The 21456-nt window shown below is 45.9% G+C and overlaps 1 protein-coding gene across 1 annotated transcript in view; it reads left to right on the top strand.

The window, feature by feature from the left end:
* The window catches only part of COL22A1 (collagen type XXII alpha 1 chain), a 1250061-nt gene that overhangs the window by 1164696 nt on the left and 63909 nt on the right, over positions 1-21456 (top strand). Inside the window, exons 52-54 of the mRNA XM_069621676.1 lie at positions 1591-1644; positions 13414-13467; positions 19382-19426. Coding sequence (XP_069477777.1) covers positions 1591-1644; positions 13414-13467; positions 19382-19426 — 153 coding nt within the window. The remainder of the gene's footprint in view (positions 1-1590; positions 1645-13413; positions 13468-19381; positions 19427-21456) is intronic.

The following is a 21456-nucleotide window of genomic DNA, read 5'->3' as shown; positions in this document are numbered from 1 at the left end:
GTAGTGGGGTAAAGGGTTAAAATGGGTGGGAATGGGGTTTGGGTGGGGTTAAAAGGATAGAAACACAGGGGGGGTTTGTGGGGGACCCCCAAATAAAAAATAAAAAATCAATGTGGTAATATGTCGGTATTTTGACTTCGGTGGAATTTACCACTGTGATTTTACCTTTGATAACATCACATATAACCGAGAAAACATGGGCATACTGTGTCAATGCACACCTGCGTTCTTTGCCTCTTGCGTGACACAAGCAGTATCCAGGGGTGAGCAGGCATCTATTGACAGCCAAACAAGGATATGGTAGTTGTCACGTGCATAGATACACGCATACATGTTTAGAGGTTAGCAATTGTATGTCGTACAAATGTATTTAATATAGCAAAATTGTGGGACACAACCTTACATGAATATGAACCTGTGCTGAAAATGGCTACATGCACCCTAAGGGCCTAATTCACAGAACATTTGCCAATGGGGATTTGCCATTATAAAATGCTTCTGTGAATGAATCCCTAAGTATGTCGCTTGCTTACACATATGTGCAATAATATCACCTCCCGGAATACCCCTGTCATAGTTGCCCAGTTACATTCGTCAACGCACATATGCACATACACTTTAATGCAAGCACACATTCATACACCCCAAATACACACATTCACCTTTGTACACATAAACACATTAATAAACACACACAGGCACACATTCTAAATCATACAGAGACACACACACACCCACACAGCCTCTCTTCAACACCTCATACGCATGCACGCATACACATAAGAACAAAACATTGTTTCATGCAAACATGTCTGCTCATAGAAGCCAGCCACATGCCACAGGACCCCATAGTTATAAGGACATGATTGGAACAGTATCAATACGACATGAAAGCCTAAGACAGTCAGCAGGATGTGGTGTCAACACACTTCTCTCCCTGCATCCTGCTTGCTTATCCTGCTTGCTTATCCTGCTTGCTGCAGATGCGCAGTTGCCACAAATGTGGTGATCAGGCAAGTAGAACCAGTGGAGAGGCACAAGGGCACCCACTTTACAATGTAGGCCTTCAGTTCCTCAGTAAGCACATCCAATGGGCCATGAAAGACAGGGAAAGCCAAGCACCTCTGACCTTGCATGAACCCTTGTCAATGCGCAGTTTGCAGTTACTCCGAGAAGGGTTCCCCACAGTTTGGGCTGTGGCAGTTGTCAGGTTTCACTAGGCTTCCCTCAGTGCTCCTCAGCAGAGTGAGACAAAGCACAAACCACTCTGTTTCCCTCATTGGTGAGCCGCCACTGCAAAATGGAGTACTGTGAAAAAGTGAGCATTGGCTTTGCCGCCCAACTCTTGAGGCCATGGGAGATATTGATGATTAATAGTTGTAATATCTTGAATTTGCCCAATTTAGTGTCTGCCTTTAATAACATCAATCATCAAGACATTATTGATTGATTTGTTGTGGTGCAATTTAGTTGTTTTGCAGTGTTTTATTACCATGCTGTTGTCACATTTTTCTGCATGCACTTACAGTTCTTTACAGTTTACGTTGTGCCTTCATGTGAAATATACTGACCTTTTTGTTTTACTTATAGGGACTTCCTGGAAAGGAGGGCAAGGATGGCAAGCCGGGGACTGCTGGTGAAGCAGTGCGTACATATTTTCTTTTTTTCTTTCATATTCTTGAGGCTTGTTAACATAGGCACCACTAGGAGAGTTTGGGGTGGGGGGGGGGGGGTTAAAGCCCTGTGTGTCTTGTTTGTAGCCTCGAATAGAAGCTCAGAGGCTACAGCCAAAATGCAAGCGTGCCCGTGGCCCGACAGTTCTGAAATTGTCATAACGCTTGATCCTTTCCAGACACAGCAACAACCCTGCTTGTTATCCCTGTTAACTAGTTTTTGCTTTTATAAGTGATCTCCACATAGCGATTGATTCTGTCCACACCAAAGTATGTGATAAAAAGGGATCATAACACAATTGAATGAATAAAGTAATGCAACATACAATCTACCATTACCCCCTTCCTGGGCAAACTCCTGGAGAAGCTGGTCATCTCCCAACTGATCCAACACACAATCTGTTGGTTGTCTCCACGACCACCAGTCTGGCTTCAGAGCAGCCAGAGGCACGGAAACTGCTCTACTGAACACTGTGAAGACTTACTGTCATATCCCGATTCCACCTCCCCTTCCATTCAAATCCTTCTTGATCTTTCCTCTACCGTTGACACGGTCAATCATGCCACCCAGACAAATCAGCTACAGGACACCCTTGGCACCATGGGCCTGGCTCTTGACTGACCATTCCTTTCTGACCATCCTTCCCAGGTTCAACTGGGCCTGTTTCTCTCACTGTCACACTCTCCACCTGTGCCATCCCTCAAGGCTCTATTCTCTCGCCATGGCTTTTTCAACATCTACCTTGCCCCTATGGTCCACCTGATCTCTTCCTTCTCTCCACACTTCCAGTGTCATGCAGACAACACACATCTCTCCTTCAAGCTTCCCTCTACTGCCTCCCCTTCCTACTCTCTCATCCCTGACTGTCTGTCTGCTATTCAGGAGTGGTGTGATACCAATGATCTCCGCCTTAATGCCAGTAAGAATGTGATCCTTCTCATTGGGACCCCTGCTCCTTCCTTGCCTCCTACCCTCTGGCCACCCTCTATGGGTCCCCTCCCCTCACTCTCTTGAGAGGTACAAAACTATGGTGTCATCTACGACTCGACTCTCCCCTTCTCTCCTCACATCGCAGACTTTGCCAAGAAGGCCTCCTATCAGCTGCACTCTGGTTCCTGGACCGGCAAACTACGAGTTGTGCTCACGGGTGCCTTTCTGCCCACCAGGTGTGACCTGGCGGTCATAGCGACACCCACGAGCACAGCATGTCTGGTGCACCTGCACCATTTATAACAGTGCCGGTGCACCCGACCTCCCCATTCCCATTGAGCCCTGTTAGGCTGAAATGGGAATGGGGAGCATTCTGTTCTGGTGCCCACGAATGGGCAATTACCGGGTCCGGCAGGGCCGTAATGACCCGGTTATTGCCCGTTCATGGGCGCTGGAAATTTTTGGAAGTTTGGCGGCAGCCTGCTGGTTTTACCAGCAAGACTACCGTCAGTTCTAATGAGGCCCAATGACTCCAGAACTCTGTTCCTCTTAAGGCTGGACTACTGTAAGTCCCTTTCTCAGTCTTCCTTTATCCTTCCTTCACTCCTTCAAATAATCCAGAGAAGTTCTGCAAGACTTATCCTTTGCCTCAAACCCAAGAACTGCACCCCTATAGCAGCGGTGGACTTCCCTATAGGGAACTCTGGAGATTTCCCTGTAGGTCTCTGCACCCTGTATGGTAAACTACTTTATTTCCAAATTTTCCCATAGGAAAAGGGTTAGGCCTGCTAAAAATGGCCAATATGGGGCCACTTAGAACATTATTTCCAGGGCATCTTTTGGTTCCCAGTCCGCCCCTGCCCTATAGCCCTAACATCTCTCCACTGACCCTCTGTGTCATCCACAAGGCGTTCTGGGGTCTGGGACCCCGCTACATCCAGCTCACTTTCCCTTAATACCTTCCTACTAGAGCCCTTTGGTTTTGTAGCTCCAACTCTCTGCCTATCAGACTTTTCTCTAAGCAGAGAGTGGGGTGGGGGAGTAGGTCTTTCTCCTTCGCAGAAGCCTGCCTCTAGAATGGTCTCTCTTCCCCTCTCAGGCTTGAGCTGGATCTCCTTAAATTCAGAAGCTCCTCAAGACCCTCATTTTCTATTCTTCCTTCCCTCTCCCCCTCCCCTGCTAACGCCCCCGTCTGCTGCAGTGACTGGCTGCCTCGTTCCCTCTGAGTTCTGCAGGGCACCTGGCCCCCATCCCCAGCCCACTCCCCTCCTCACACTTAGCATGTGGACCCTCACCCCCTGCACCCCATGCAATTCCCTGGAATTTGCCCTCATAACCTCCTCTTAGCACTTGCATAGCCCCTGTTGCCCTCGCCCTCTCCAGCACCCCTTGTTAACTTGCACTCTCTCCTCTCTAAACTGCACTTCCCTTCCCAACCTAGCACTTTGCATTCGCGCAGACTGGCACCCCCCCTATCCCCTGCACTTCTTGTTACTGCACTTGCACAATCTGAATGTCGCAGTTATTGTAGGACAGTTATTGTTATCTTTCTATCCTCCCCCCGCCCCCATTTTTTCTCTTGTGGTGCCTAGAAACACCACTTATTGTATATTGTATAGGTGCCTTGTAAATGTCCAATACATAAATAAATAAATAAATCTAGGTATCCTATCATAGAATCCATGAATACAGTATTTCCCAGTCACCTGGTCTTCATCAATGTCCATGAACACTGAATATATCCACTTGTGTGCAGGATCTTACACTATTGCTGCCTATATATGGGATCACAGTAAAAACCTGTCCATGAGAAACCAATCAATTTTTTAAAACTCTAAAATAAACCCCGAATGGGTTCGTACACATTCCTCACCCCAAATTGCAAAAAAATGGAAAGTCAGAATGACAAATGTCCAGAGAGAGAGAGAGAGAGAGAGAGAGAGAGAGAGAGAGAGAAGTAGCAGCATTGTTCCATTTCATGTATCTTTATAGACGGCTCGATGTCTTAGGGTTGATTGTGTGAGCAGTCAAAGGTAGTAGGTGCGGGAGATATGAGCCAGTTAGTGGAGAAAGGAGCAGAGCATGCTTTAGCAAAAAATAATGTTTGGTTTTTGATTACTGTTGTGCTGATGCTGAAGTATTAAGTTGCTGCCAGTCTGGTTTCAGTCTAGTTTCTGGAGTATGGCTTGAACAAATCAGATCTCCTTTCTTCTTCTGCGATTGTATGTGTGTTGACAAGTGACACGTCTGTGAGAGTACCATTCTATTTTTATTGATTTATATTATTGGTCATGCATAAGGCACTTATACAACAAGACAGTGTTTCAAAGTGCCACAAGGCAAAAGGAAGGGAGCAAGGGAACAAAATAAACCAAACAACAGTCCTAGTAGGCCGTGTGCCATTCGGGACGTGCTAGTGCAGAGAAAAGAGAAGGGGAGAGTGAGAGGTAAGTGCTGGAGGGACCCCCAGGGGGCAAGTGCCTGTTGCAGAGGTAACAGGTAAACGCAAGGGCGGAGACATCCGAAGTGAAGTGGAGGTCCGCCACCCAACCAGTAAGTTCAGGCCTGCGACAAACCACGGGACAGGCAGTTGTGGGCCGAGAGGCCAGTGCAGGGACGGGCAGATGCTGGTGGCGATTGGGCAAATAGCTGGGACCCTATAGGACTCTTGAGGGACCAGGCCACCAATCACAGCGACTGTGGGGATGGTTAGCACAGGAGCAAGAGAGTGAAGGAGAAGGAGAAGAGACAAGTATTGAGTTGCTTGTGGAACCTGAAGCAATTCGGTTCAAGATGGAGAGCGAGAAGGAGACTATTCCAGAGGAGGGAGACAGTCGAGGAGAGAGATCTGCCCCCAGCTCTCTGCTTGCCGAATCGTTTAACAAGTAGAGAGTTGGAGCAAGAAGATAAACGGCACCTAGAAGGAGAGTATTAAGTAAGAGAGAGCTGCAGATTGCATGGTCCCATGTCCCAGACAGCCTTATGGATGATGGAAAGGCTCTTGAATTTGATCTTTGCAGCAACCTGGAGCCAGTGGAGAAATGTCAGGTCCAGTCTCTGGGCTTGAGTCCAATGGCAAGTCTTGCAGCCCTAGTCTGGATTATTTGAAGAGGGTGAGGGAATAAAGAGGCAGGTTAAGGAAGAGGCTGTTGCAGTGATCCAGCCTGGGGAGGACCAGTGCTCTAGAGCCATTGAGCTTCTGGGAGAAAGTGATTCAATTGAGAATGCCTCTAAGGAGGTGAAGTTGAAAGTGGGCCTTCTTGGCAAGGTCCAGGGTATGAGGGGTGAAGGAGAGAGAGGAGTCAAAGATGACCCCAAGGTTTTGGCTTCAGTGGAAAGAGAAAGTGAAGAGCCCATAGAAGGAGACCAGAGTGCTGGAGGGAAGTGGGGAACAGGTGTCCCAATAGGAAGAATCTCAATCTTACTTGCATTAAGACAGAGATAATGGAGGTTCACCAGAACCGGATACCAGACAGACATTCTGGGATGATACAGGAGGAAGAGAAGGAGGAAGAGGAAGCTTGAAGAACAACACTGGACGTGAGGAACCAAGCTGAACATCTCGTGAGCAAGAGGAGAAGGGTAGGTATTGAAGAGCCAAGGCAAGAGGATAGAGCCCTGCAGAACACCACATGTGGAGAGAGAAGTGGTGGAGGAGAAAGAGCCCAGGATCCCCTGGGAGGGGCTGTCAATGAAGAAGGAGGACAAACAGCCCAGTTCCTGGTCTGAGATACCAAGGGTATCTTAAAGCCACTTTATGAGGATAGAATTGTTGACCGTGTGCTAGGCAGAACAGAGGTCAAGGAGAATGAGAACAGCTGGAGAGTTAGAGTGAAGATGTGCAAGCAATTCTTCACAGGTGTTCAGGAGAGCAGATTCCATGCTTCTGAATGCTCAGAATCCAGATTGATGGTAATGTAAACAACCAACAAGCTCATTGTGTTGATTCAGTTGGGGGAAGACCAACTTCTGCAGGAGTTTCCCAAGGAAGGGTGTAGTAGAGATAGGACGGTAGTTGGCCGGACACAAGGGTTCAGCAGCGGGAGTTTTTAGTAGGGGGTGCACAAGGGAGTGCTTGAGAAAAGAAGGAAAAGAGCAAGAGGCTAGGGAGTGGTTGCAGAAGTCAGCAACAGCCGGTGTGAGGGAGGAGATATGGTCCTTAATGGTTCTGGAAGAACATGTAGACACCTGTTTGGATGAGACCATCATAGAACAGAACACTACTCTTGTGACCTCATCTGTTGTGATAGGTGAAAAGGAGGAGAGAGTGGGTTGGGCTGGGAGAGGAGCCAGGGGAGGCAGGATGGCAGGGAGTGGAGTGGAGGGGGAAATACGAGAGTGAGGTCAGAATATCCAGAGTTTTAGAAGTAAAGTGGGTGGCCAGTCCAGTGCATAGGGCCTGAGAAAAAAGAGGTAAAGTAGAGATTGCAGATGGATTGGCTAGTTCCTTGCAGATTTTAAAGAGTTCATCAGTGTTGTTACTGGCTCCAGAGATGCGTGTCTGGAAGTGGCCCCTATCTTTGGAGTGGATGGGGAGATGGTATTGCTTTTTCAGCAAGCAACAGGCCAGTTTGTCAGAGGATGCTCAGGTCTGCTACTTCAGTTCAGCAACTCTACACTTGTGTTTCATAGCAGCTAGATCAGAGTTGTACCAACTGTTACGCTTGGAGGCAGGTTTCAGGTGGATCTTCATGACAGGGGCAAGATGACAAGGGTGTTAGTAATGGCAAGATGAAGGTTGTCAAACACAGAGGCAGTGGGAGAGTCAATAGAGAGAAGGATAGGAGATGAAGGTAGAGGCAAATGTAGCAACTGGCACTTGTTTCATCGGTCGGATGACTACGAAGGAGGCTGGCAGTGCTGGTGGAGGCTCAGCCAGGGAGCTGAGAAGTCACAAGTGGGGAGAGGGGAGGGAGTTGTCAGACAAGGAAAGAGGGGTAGAGAGAGGGTTGGAAAATGGACAATCAGCGTGGATAAAGGCATCAAGAGGGTATCCGGCAGAGTGGGTAGGGCCGGACTGGAGAACAGTTAGGGAGAGAGAGGTACAGGGATCAAGGAAGAGTGTGGAGGCAGAGACAGTGGAGTCGACGTGGATGCTGAAGTCCCCAAGGTGGAGGAGTTTAGAGGTAGAAGTGAGAAAAGAGGAGGAAAAGTCAGCCCATTCAGGTAGGAAGAGAGAGACAGGGCCAGGGGGCCTGTAGACAGTGGCAAGGGTGAGAGAGAGAGTAGGAGAGATACCATGCTTGCAGACAATGCTTTCTAAGGAGGTGTAAGGCCAGATGGGTATGAGAGAGGTAGGGATCCATTCAGGGAAGATCAGGGCTACTACATAACCAGCTTGGTTGGGCTGAGGCTTGGAGATGATCTTGTAGCCATCAGGGAGGAGGGAGTCAAAAGCAGTGACAGAGCCGGCATTGAACCACGTCTCAGTGAGAGTGTGGACGTCGAGATCAAAGTCTTCAAGAAGGAGGCAGATGTCAGAAGAATGTTTCACAGCAGATCGAACTTTCAGAGTGGGTAAGTACAACCGGTCACCATTTTGAAGGTTTGGCGAGGATGGGTACGGGGGGGTGGTATACCCATTGTAGGAGGAGAAGGATGTGCAGCGAGAGAGGAATGATGAGTAGAAGGAGAATGAAGGAAGATGATAAGGTTCAGCAGACACTGGTCAAGTAGGAAAAGATTGGGTTGAGAACCCTGAGGCATGACAGTGCCATTCTAATATACATTAATGATGAACCTGGTGCTGTTGTGTTAGACATTGGCGATGCACCTAGAGGATGAGAAGTGTGTCAAGACTACTTCCCATCTAGTGCCACCATTAATGGGTGAGGAGGAAAAAGGGGAGAGATTAGAGATCAGATTAGGAGTCCATAGGTCTGGAGAGGGGACAGAAAAAGGATATTGGTGATCGTCTGTCTGGAAGTAGCGCTGACATTGGTGTTTGAAGCCAGGATTCGAGGCCAAGAGAACTTTTTTTTAACTTTTTTCTTCCAGACTTGGTGTTAGAGGAAGGATAGGTGATAGAATAGCAATTAGATTACATCGGGGAGATGGTGAGTGCCTTGGAGGAGGAAAGAGGGATCGAAGAATACGCTGCACAAGGCACGACACAAAGTCACCCAGTGGCCAAGAACCCGAGATGCAGCACCAAACAGAAGATGCACAGATGTGAAAGCACAGCTAGTTTCGAATTTCACCAAAAAGTAAAGATGCAGCAGAAAATGGAAGATGCACAGATGTGAAAGCACACCTAGTTGCGATTTTCACCAAAATTTACAGATGCAGCACAAAATGGAAGATGCACAGTTATAAAAGCACACTTTTTTTAAAATGTCATCAACAAGTACAGATGCAGAAGCCAATGGAGGATGCACAGTTATAAAAGCACGCCTAGTTTCAAATTTCACCAAAAAGTACAGATGCAGCAAAAAATGTAAGATGATGCACAGAGTAAGGCAAACTTAAAGAGAAGTTTTGCGGAGTCACTGACAAGCAGTGGAACACATGCAGTGAGTGAGTTCAGGGCAGATGCACATAGTAGGTGATCGAAGGGATCAGTTTGTTGTTATATTGGAAGGAGAGGGAACCAAGAGACCGCGAAAACCAGGAAAAGTGTTGGGCTGCCCAATCAGAGTGAAGGCAAGGTGGGCTGGGGAGGCAATTCATGATGGGAAATGGCGACCTCCTACTGGAGTAGTCTTGTGGCCTCAGGAGTAAATAGCCCCACTGGGCTGCTCAGAAGAAAGTTGTGGGAAATAGGTGAAAAGCAACAAAAAGCTGAGCCTCTATTGTAGGAGGCACCCGCATGGCAATTCTGACCGAAGCAGATGCAAAATGTGTTGTTGCACAAGGATCGATGGAATTCTCTGATAAAGCCCTACTGGGCTTACCTGAGGGTCCGTTGCTGCAAAATAAGATGGTCGTGGCCAGCGTGGTCGCAGGAAGGCCACAGCTTGCATCAGATAGGTGAAGATCAGCCATTCCATTTAACAGTTGCAGGGAGACCAACCTGAATAAATGTAAACACCCATAATGACATATGCAGGTTACGGGTAGACAGGGATACTTCTTTTTGGTGGATTCTAGACCCTGCAGTACAAGGTGCAATTGTGTGCGGACTTGTGGCATGTAGCATGTGTGCGAGCGAATCATTCCATTTAAGGAGTGCAGCAAAGCCGACCTGAGTGAGCACAATCTCCCGAGCAGGTATCTGCCGATGAAAGTTATTTTAAGGTGCATAGTTTTGATCTGGAATTTAATGCTGTCTGTTGAATAGCCAGCTTGCCATGGATTTTCAGAAGGTTAGGAGCTTCCCCCTGCTGGACTTGTAACACTACAGCAGAAGGTGCATAGGGTTTTGAAAATAACCTTCAATTTGAACAGGAGCCAGTTCAGTGCTCAGAGGACAGGAGACTGTTTTATGTCTTCAATGTCTCATAAGAAGTCTGGATGAGCCATTTTGTGATTCTTTTCAGTAAGTAACACAGGATTGCCAGGATTGGTTGTCTGTTGGCACAGTCATGCCTTGAGAGTACTTGTTCAATGACTGCCCTGGTTCTAGGTGGGAACTGGGAAGCAGAGTTGAGGCGCAATGCCCAGGATCGTTCATAACTGGAAGACACAGTCATTCTGCTCTGCCTTTCTATGACACACCACAGAGACAATTTGGGTGAAGTCCATTTTGCATGCAGTAAGCTTAGGATCTCTAGAACACTTGCCAATCTTTTCAGCTTATAAAATACAGGGAAGGATACACTTGTACTGATGTAGTCACATATTGTGTGAGCACCTAGCATTTGAAATCATATTTTTGTGATTTAATAGCTATTACTCTGCACTGTTTGTTTGTCCAAATATTTTCCATTGGGAACGAGGTCAGATTTATTTGGCAAGTGGATATTTTGATATTGCAAAAAATGCATGGGAGCATTTAATGCAATTTATAGTCATGTGTATTGATGCACATCCCTTGGGCTCAAACAGATGTTGGATGATAGACAAGAATCCGGCTCAGGGTAAAGCTGAAAGCCCTGATTCTTCAGCTTCAGAGCTCCAGCTGTCAACATGTGTGAGTGACACCCATTCTTATGTCAGATTCATGTATTATTCTAACAGCACATGATTCCACTGAGATATTGTGGCACATTGACCATCACTGCAAGCTGTCAAGGATTTCACATTGAGAGACTTGCTGATGACATACTTCAAAATGAAAAAAAAAGAATAAATCACTATCCATACCAATGGAAATGTGGCTAACCCTAAGTGCCTCTTCATAACCTCCAATGGACAAGGATCACCCTCCACACTCAAAACCAGAAGTGGAAACGGAATCCCAATGGCTAAATCGAAGCATCCCTTTGAGGGATTCCTCCACACTAATAACAGACTGACACACATATTGATAGGAGTGATATATTGGAGTGACCTCTCTCCATGCACTTCAGACGACATTCCAATCAAGGCATGTCCGACTGATGAATCAATGCGCATTCACATACATGAAAATTAGGTTTCAGTAAAACTAAATCTCTCACATCTGCACATGACAGTCTCCAGAAATGCTCCAGGCATCTGCAGGTTGGCTCCACCTGTAGGCTTTGTGAATCAGGTATAAGGTAGAAAGGGTACATCTGAGGTGCTCATGGGCGTCTCCTTGTTTGCAGCAGTGCACATCATTTAGGATCAGAGCAATAGTGTGTGAGACACTGGATCATATTTGCAAAAGGAAAACAATGCACATGCAATCCTATGGCATGTGATGAACTACCATGTGTCAGCAAAGAACTGAGTAGAGTCTTTGCACTTTCAGAAATCAAGGATCCTATGGCTTTTAGATTTGCATGGAACACGTAAGCTACATGTAGGTGCACAGATGCATGCCTGACCATGAAGAGGATCAACAGAGAGTTAGATAACCTAATGAAGAAGGTTTATTGTGCATTTACAACAGGACGGGCATAACAGTGAGAACCACAATAGATACAACTACCTAATGAAATACTTGAAGTAAATATTCAAAAGGCTCTATGCCAACCTCTTTTGCGGACTTTCCCTGTATGTAAATATCAACAAGCGTTCGAAGCAAGAGTATAATCCACAATACAGAAAGCCTCATTACAAGTACAACAGGGTGGTACGGAACTGAGAATAACATATCATCACTACCTTTACTGCATTGCCGTACTATAAGGTTTTACATTCTGTGGAGCATACTTGCAGCATATTGCTGGAGATTTTACTTCTGCATTACTACTAAAAAAATGAGTATTTAACTAGGAGTTTACTACAAGACAATTTAAGGGTAACAATAAACAAGTATTGCTGTATTTCTGCAGGAAAAACTGCATTCTTTAAGGAGGCCAAAGGGCATTCACAGTTGATGGGTTGCCTCCCAAATCCCGAAAGCTCCAGACTGCAAAGGGTTACTATCAAATCCCTACAAATTAGTTGTGGGTTGATTTTCAGCCAGTTGCCATTCGGGCCTGCAGGTTTCAGACTGCTTGGCAAATGTCCATAGTATCATTGGTGGGCTTGGCTACTTTCAGCTAATCTGACATGTTTGGTACTGTTTAGTTTACCTTTTGGTAATCTGGCAAATGTGTGTGGGTCTGGCCCTCACCTTTTCTTGCCCCCTGGTCAATCAGATCTTACCTGATTTCAATAGAGTCTCAGTACATGTACCCTGTCCTTTCTTTACTGCACTCCTGATTAGCTCCACTTAAGAACTCCTGTCACCCCATACCGAAATGTTCACCCCTTGATCTCCATTTCTTTTTCTCTGCTCCCACAGCAATCTCAGTCCCTCCCTTGTCTCCTTCCTCCACATTCAACCTATCATTGTTATCAATGTTTTGCTCTTTCTCTTATCATTACTCTCCCTGCTCTTAGATCCTCTATTTTTCATCTTTCAGGCTTTCCATTCATCCTTAGATTTGCAAACTCTCCCCTCATTCATCTCTTTTATGTATACTTGCCTGGTCTGAAATCAGGTCATTAACTGGAGAAGTGGGACCATCACTGTGAATGGGTTTGGATTGGGCCGCCTGATTGGCGAAGGCCCTGATTGAATGATTCTCCATTGTGGGTCTGTGCTTGATGTGGCGCTGCAGTTTGTGGAGACTAAAACGAGAGTCCACAATGTTTATCTATCCCCATCATTATAAACTCACAATTCCATAATGTGATGGTTTGATACCTGTATATTTTCCAACCCTATATTCTTCCTGTGATCCTTAGACTGCTGGTGAGCCCCATGGTTTGATGAGTGAACCATGGTAATACTTCTGTCATCAGTCTCTGTTGTACTACATTTGGGGCAAATGACAGCAAGTGGGATAATGTATAGAGTGGCTCATAGACCACTCTCTCTAGAAGGGGTACTCAAAGTATCCAGAATAATGTCTATGTTTCTATGAGCATCACAACATAACACATCCTGGTATGTTGAGCCCTCTTTCCAAGATAAACACTGATGTTTCCATCACAGATGCCAAGAAGATCTAATTTAGGTATTTTATCCTTTAGTTTTCAAATAGGCATGGTGTCACTGCATGTGGCATCATATTGTCTGTGAACATACGAGGAATCTGTTTGCCAATGGGAAAATCATCTTGCACACATCACATGACTCATGAGATGTGGACAAAAACAACAGAAGACAGTTGCTTGGGTAATGTGGTGGAGTAAATCCCTGAGAATTTGTTGTGGTTCTGCATTTGGTTGGATCATTCTGTCCACTGCATGTGACAGTATTATTGAACAATACTCTCTTTTCTGTGAATAAGCATGCTGTTTTTATTTCAGGGTACACCAGGAGAGCCAGGGCTACCAGGTAGAGAAGGCATGAGAGGACTCCCGGTAAGTATTTATTGTTTTTGCAGGAAGCATATACAAATGGAGCAACCAAGACTCCAGAGGCCGAAGAGATTAATAGCACCCAATATAATTGAATCGAATATAATATGATATGATATGGCATTGATAACGTGCCTATACACAGGTGTTTCAAGGTGCGATGAGACAAGGGAGGGTGGACAGAGGGAAGACAGAGACAGCGATCCGGCTAGGCCAGGTGACTTTGAGATAGCGCAAGTGCAGGGGAGGGGAGAGGGGAAGGGAACAACTGCAGGGGGAAAGGGGCAGGGGGCAGTGGAGTACATAGGATAACAGTAAATACATAAAGACAATACATAAATAAATAAAAAGTGGAGCCAGCTGGTAGCAGGTGAAAAGCCTAAGTGCGGACATCAAGTGCTGGTAGGGGGGCTGTAGGGATACAGAAACAGTTCCTGAGTGCATTGGTTGCCAAGGGGGCACTGCGAGTGTGCAACTGGTGGAGGGGGGACCTGGGCCTGAGATCAGAGGGTAGCCAAGTGACCAGTGCCATTTCAGTTTCAGCGAGGAGATCAGCAAGGGAGAGGATGAGAGAAAGCAGAAGCAAAGAGGATGGCCTTGAGGTGCTTCCGGGACCGGTGAGGGTTCTCCTCAGGTTTCAGAGAGACAGGGAGGCCGTTCCAGAGGGAGGCCACAACATAAGAAAGAGATCTACCACCAGTAGCATTAATAAAATTAAATAGAAGGATAGGAGGACAAAATCATGGTTTTCTCACACGTGGCCCAAGACCAGAAAACAAGACCTATTCATGAGGGCTCCAGACGAAGATAGCAATGCACCTTCACTCCCTTTAACGTTCTGAGGAAGAGAACAGTCAGCAAGGTCAACTACAAAAAAGGAGCCTTGGCTATTGGCCTAACTGATGAGATATTGTAGGCTAATTAGCCAAGAGGGCAGTTGTCTCTCAGTGGTTTTGTTTGACTTATGTGCTGCTAGAGGCCAAATGTCCAAGGTTGGAGGAGGATGCCAAAAAATCAGGATGGCTGATGTGAAGATGGACAATACATTGTTGCAGAAGCCAATCTGCTGTTATTATTCTACTATTATCTGTCTTATATGAAGTTATGGGTAGTTCAAGGCATGCCTACTTGATATGGGACAGCCAATGATGTTATTAACAGCTAAATGAGCTATAGCTATAGATATATATGTTCCCTTAAATAATCCCTCCGCCCAATAGATTTTTACTATTTTTTTAATCTTTTGTGTAATAGAAATGCTCTGAGAGTGAATACGCTGCGACTTGTTACGCTTGCCTGATTTGCCTAATTTATTAAGTTGATAATCAAGTAGTATGTTGCCATATTCTTTGAGTCTGTCCTGTTATTTGGGCCTGAAATCAGTTATTGTGATAATCCGGTCCAGCTCCAGGTGCTACTGCACAAGTGTGTTCCATAGGATAGCAGCTGCCACTCTAAGGGACCTGCCAGCAGCCCACAATCTCTGGTAAAGATTTTCAAACCACCAAACAGTAAAACCAAATCTGATTTTGGGATAGACTATTGATTGGAAATATTTTCTGAAATATAATTTATAATGGATATTATTTTTTATATTTGGTCATTCTGAGACCAACTTGATTTTACCATTCAATGACACGATGAACAACGTTGTACTGGGTGTAGAAACCAAAATAGTCAGTAGCAGATTGAAGATAGACCTCATTTAGCAGGAATAAGCATAGTGCAAGAGCCTTGCCAGGTAGAAGCTGGGAGGCTTCTGCTAAAGGCTTCAGTCATTGTTACCCCTAGCATGGCAAAGGCAATGGACTTGTGTTAAGTAGAAGGCACAACATAGTTCCTAACAAAATACATATTGTTGTTCCAGCAACCAATACTCCATGTTTCTATTAATAAGAGTTAGGAATTAATTCTCTGTAAATGCCCAGCTGCTGGATTAGCATTCTATGGAATTAGCTGGTGATTCAGCTCAGTAGGTTTAGCATTTGCCTCAGACCTCTTGTTTCAGTCTAAATATACCATGGGAAACCCATCAAGACTGATTAATCCAATCATCCTTTGATTATTCAAACACCACTACATTGGGACACAACGATTACTGAGGTTAGAAGGGGGAAGTAGGGAGCTTCATGATAGCATGATCTTTTGATGATATGAAGGTATGTTAGCAGAACCATTATTCCTGTCACATTGCCCATCATGATTCCGTCATGGTCTTGCAGCCCTGAAGCCCTCTCCTGCTAGTCCGTGAACGCTGTTAGCAGAAGTCGATGGGAGGAGTAACACTTAAATCTGCAGTCATATTAGAGGTGTGGATGCTCCCTCGAACCATACTATCAATGATGCTGAAATTTCCCACCCCAGAGGTTTTTCTTAGATTGACCATCAATTGCTGTTTTAGAAGCTGTTGGCAAAAGCAATCATTAGAAGAATTGAATGCATGATGATCCAGCAATTCACCTTTGTTGTTCATTGGAATTACAAACAGATGTTAACATCACAAAGCTATCGCTTTACTAATCTGTGAAGTGATGCACCTGTTAAGGAACCATCATGTCAAATACTTAAGACCCAAATACGAGTTTGATGCTGTGGTAAAACAGCATGTCAACATTCTGCTACTGCAACGTTACTACCACTTTTGCTGCTGCCAAATTAGACGTTTAGATGGAAGGTGGCGGAGATACCTCTAGCTGTCTCCTGGAGGGATCGCTTCTTCGCTGGTGTAAAGACTGGTAGGGGGTGTCTGTACTTCCGCTCTCTATATGGTAGAAGAGAGGCCAAGATTTTCTATTTGGTAGCAATGGACGAGCAATCAAGGCCTAGCTTCTCAGGAGGTGATGCAGGCTGGTTCTTAAGTACAGTGTAGTCCCTGACCCCCCACAAAGGAATGTCCACACACTGTATTACTGAAAACACAGTCTTTATATAATTAATATTCAAAGGTATGTACACAATCACAATAACGCACTTTGTACTCGGAAGTCAACAATGATAAATATATACAATTCTAAAGTGGTACCACCAATTTTATTGAATCTCATTAAAGTGAATCAACTGTACGGTTAAAATGTCACACAGATCAATAACGAGGAAACCAGCAATAGAGATAGGCAGGAACGTAAGATGGTTGAAACGATAGTCTTATTTCCTCTTATTGAGGTTTTACCCCCCATGTACCTGGTGGAGTAGAGTTCTCTGAAGATGGTCGACCGATCCTTCTTGAGTGACTCCCTTTAAAGCACGAGCCACGGATCGTCGAGAGGCATCGAGGAACTCGGCGTTCGGTGTCGGGGAATTGACGGCGAACAGGTTGAACTACGGCCGTGAAGTGGCAGCTTCGTTCCTAGCAGTGCTCGTCGACAACAGAGCTTTGGCATCCTGCAAGGAAGAGGCGTGAGGGGCACCTCGGTGACGATAGTTCTGGACCGCAAAGAGATGATGAAGAACTGTGGCCCAGCAAGGGCATCAAGTTGTCGGCATCTCTGTGGTCTTTAGGTGGCGGGAAACCCACCGGCGGATGCTGCTCGGCGCGTCGACAGTCGGGCCTTCTCCAGCGGGATAAAGCGGGCGACGATGCAGACGAGAGCGTCCGATGATCAAATTAAGTTCTTAGGCAAACGGGAGCACGGTGGCTCCGGTCGTCGACGGCGGTCGTCGACAGTGGCTGACAACAGTCCGGGTGCTTCTCTTTGAGATTTCGCGGCAGTCCCAGTCTCGGGTCGGCAGCCTGTCGAAGGTCTGTCTACCAGGGAGCTTTGGCAAAGATCAGCTGTGCACGATGGTCCCTCATAGCTCAGGAAGAGGGCGCCTTACCAGGTCCTCTCTGGGTCAGTCCTTGGAGGCAAAGCAGCTTTCAAATTGTGAAGGAGAGCAACAGCACTTCTTCTCGTCCAGCGGGGCTTCAAGGTCAAGCTTCAGTTACTCCAGTTACTCGTCGTAGTGGACTTCAGCTTCTGAACACGATTGCTAGCAGTGAGAGGTCCCCAGATATACTGTTGATCTCCCATTCATTCCGATGGGTCACACTCAAGCATCCAATCACGACTAAGGGCATTCATGCAGGCAGGCAGCCAATCAGGCACACAAGGTATTCAGGCCATTCACTTCTCTCCAGACACTCACAACAAGTTATGTGTATTGGGACAAGTACCGAGCCATTCAACACTCCAAACTGCATTCATACCGGCCGGGCTGTCTCAGTCATTGTGTCAACCACCAGATACTAGACATCCACAACACAGAATGCATATTCGTCACACACTCTATTCACCCGGGCCCCACTATCAGGAGGTACCCACTACATACATCACTGGGAAGGCTCCAGCTAGTCTGGCCGGGCCTACAACACAACACCATATATGGCATTTCCACCCAACAGCCAATCAGGGGGAAGGGACAGAGTCAGGGCTTCCCAGGACTTTGGGAAAACAAGGTAATAGGTAATAGAAAGCAAGAGGCCACAGGGGCCATCTTGTTTTCCATCAGGAATCAACTGATCCCAATGGCAGCGCCGGGGTATCCCCAAAATGGAGGATACTCCGCGCACCTGTCAAATTCAGCATGGAGCTGCCACCAGCCCATACCCTGCTCTGCGGGCCACCCACAGGTGCCCAAAAACATACACTAGGGGCACAGGGTTGTACCCCCACCCATGGGTGCCATAAGGGTATCCCACGGGTCCGTTCACCAAACCAAAAGAGAGAGAGCTGCACCGCCAGGAGTCTCACATGAACTCCTGCGTGGAAAACACGACAGAACACACGATAAAAAGTAGTAAAGGACAAACAAAGATACGGAGGCCCTGTCCCTCCAATGCATTTCCAGCATCACAGCTGGTAAACAGTTAAGGAATTGCTGCATGCAGAATTGCTGTCTATGGTAATTTCTGCAGATCCTGCTGAGAGTCCTCTGGACTCCAGGAATGGGCCTTTACTCTGACATTACCTCACTCATAATCTGGTGACACATCTGAAGGTAACGGTAAAGTACTTTGGCAGTAGTTCCTTTCAATATAAAGCCAAACTCATATGTAGTCCCCACTGTGGGTGGTGAACTTGCTGGAGCGATTGTAATAGACTGCATGATCATTTATGTTCCAGAGATCCTGCTTCATCTATGTGCACTGCTGTGGTATATCAAAGAGTCATGCAATGCATAGTGTGAAGGACTCAGGATTCTGGAATACTCCCCAGTGTCCAATGTCATACACTGCACTCTTGCTATGAGTTTGGGTTGATCTCTATGGTGAGGAAATATGCATAGAGGGGAAGTGAAATGATGGACATCGTTGCAGAAACGTCATGTTATGTTGATTTGTAACATGCACCGCTACCACCCAAGGGCAGTCTCCAGGTGCTCTTTGTAGATGCAAGGGTCAGATTGATTCCTAAGGGGATTTCACATGTTTTGGGGGTGAAACACAGACAGAATCCATTCAACTCAATTCCATTCAGTTCCTGCACCACTAGTATACCTTCTCATGCCGGTTATTGGACTGTGTGCAAAGATATTTTGAAGATATTTTCATTGCATCTACCTAGACTGGAAAAAAAGTCCTTACGTCGTCATCATGAGTTTAGTGGAATTATCTAATTTTGCTGAACGTGATTGCTTTTATCGAAGATGGAGGAATTACTACTGAGGTAATTCTTCCATTAAGCTAGAGGAAATACCTCCAGCTATTTGCTTTTGGTATTTGCTCCCATTCACCTCCGGACTCGTGATATTGTAGAGCATCAGAAAATAGTGGCCATTTAGTTACTTCATTTGTTTTACTACGCCATAGTCAGTATCAAACCATCATTTGGTTTTATTTCATTCTAATGTTGTAAATGAATACATGCATACAAAAAGCATGCTATTATTACCACTCCCTTGCAAGATCTATAACCAGCCTTATCCTTTTAAATTTCAGGGATTCAAAGGTCACAGAGGAGATGCAGGTGCCCCTGGTGAAAGGGTAAGTGTCATGGTTTTATATGTCTGCACATAGACATTTGTGCAAAATGCGTACTTTGTCTGTATTCAAAATGATGAACTCCTGTGGGCAGAAATACAACAGAAACAGAGTTATGCAGCAGAGACATCAAGTCCATAAAGGACAAATGGGTGTCGACCCAAGGGCCATGTCGCCCATTATGCAGGAGCCGAGGAGCCAGCCCAATGAAACACTGAGCACTCCCTCGTCTGCTTATTCCAGCTGAGGGAGTGTCCCTGTGCTGCCTGAACTGTCAAAGGGAAACACAACCCCCTTGCACATACAGACACGCAGTTCCCCAGCCAGCATTTCCAATGGGCTATGCAAGGCTGGAAACTTCCTTTCACAGTTCGGTTTCCCAGCCAGCATTTCCAATGGGCTATGCAAGGCTGGAAACTTCCTTTCACAGTTCGGTTTCCCAGCCAGTTTGGAAGTGTTTTCATACTGTGGAATGCATTTTTAATGGTAAAGCCAACTGGGGTATGTTCTTAGGTGGAGATACTGCCATATATTGGCAGCACATCGTATCAACATGTTTTCTTATAGTATCATTACTGGCATTATGCACAAAGCAAACATGAGTATGTTCTAATGTGGGAATACTAGGGCTGAATGGTGCAGTCAGCATGGAAATGTATGGGCACAGCTAATGTGAACATGTTTTAAACTGGCACATATATTGGTAAAAGGCATCAGTGTCCATGGCATATCTGAGAGAACTAGTTACACCTCTCCACTTAAAAAATCCACCAGCCCCTATTGGTATGCAGTGTAGACTTGAACATATGATGAATGCACAAAGCATACCTTTTTGAAGAACTGTTGTTTTCTGGTGGATCAAAAGGCGCAGATCAGCAACACTTTGAAACACATTTTTCAGAAAAGGGAAGGTAATTGGGTAAGGTTATTGGTATGTCTTGTTCTATCTTGCAAAGGTTTCTTAAAGTTGACATTCATAATCCACCTAGTCCAGCCACTTCCACATATCTAAATTACTTCCATGTCACCAGAAGTTCTTATCCTTATTTTCTCTGGACATTTACATTTGTATTTTTTATTTTTATTTTTATTTTGTATTTTATTGGACATGTGTATGGCGCCTATACACATGTGTTTCCAGGCGCCACAAGACAAGAAGGGGGTAGGTGGAGCATGGTATATCATAAGTAAAACAGCAACAAGAAAAGGGACAGTTATATTGGCCTTGTGACAATCCTACCGTGCAAGTGCGTTATGGTGTTAAGTGCAAGGGGGAGGGAATAGAAGGAAAAGTGCTATAGAGGGGGGACCACATGGGTGGGGGCAAGTGCTGTACAGACCAAGGAGGCAAGGGCCAGGAGAAAGGAGGGGGGGGGAGTGCAGTGAGCAGGCAGACTGAATAGGGATAGTCCGGGTAAGGGAGCCCAAGGGCAAGTGCTGGCGAAAAGATGCTGGGGGGACTGGTGAGGGGCGGTCTGGTCCCTGCATGACTCAGAAGGGGCCAGTCCTTAGTTGCAGTGCCAGGTGGAGAGCTTAGCAAGGGAGGGGAGATGGAAGGCAGAGGAGAAAAGGAAGGTCTTGAGAAGTTTCCAGAACTTAAGAAGATCCAGCTCAAGTCTGATGGGGAGAGCAAGGCTGTTCCAAAAGGAGGTTCCAGCCGAGGAAAAGGCTCTACCTTCCACTCTCTGCTTGGTGAAACGTTTGACCATCAGAGAGTTGGAGCCAGAGGATCGAAGGGTTCTGGCTGGGAGGCATTTAGGGATGGAATGATACTTAACTATCATACCTAATATTAATACAAGGTCAGATCTGACCCTCACAATAAACAAATGTTGCTTGGGTCCATGGGAGTGTACCTGCAAGTACCCAGATGGTGAACCTGTGCATTCCAAAACACAGAATAACCAGGACATGGTGATCCAATCGAAATTCTGCCATTAAAGAAGCAAAGAAACAAACACTCGTGTGTTGCTAAAAAATATGTATATATTGAGTTTTACATATGAAAAATCAGCCTGGATGAGGAATATAGT

Source organism: Ambystoma mexicanum, chromosome 5q (assembly GCF_040938575.1).
Source record: "Ambystoma mexicanum isolate Mex_15411 chromosome 5q, UKY_AmexF1_1, whole genome shotgun sequence".
NCBI classification, from domain to species: Eukaryota; Metazoa; Chordata; class Amphibia; order Caudata; family Ambystomatidae; genus Ambystoma; species Ambystoma mexicanum.
This window is presented reverse-complemented; position numbering and strand designations above follow the sequence as displayed.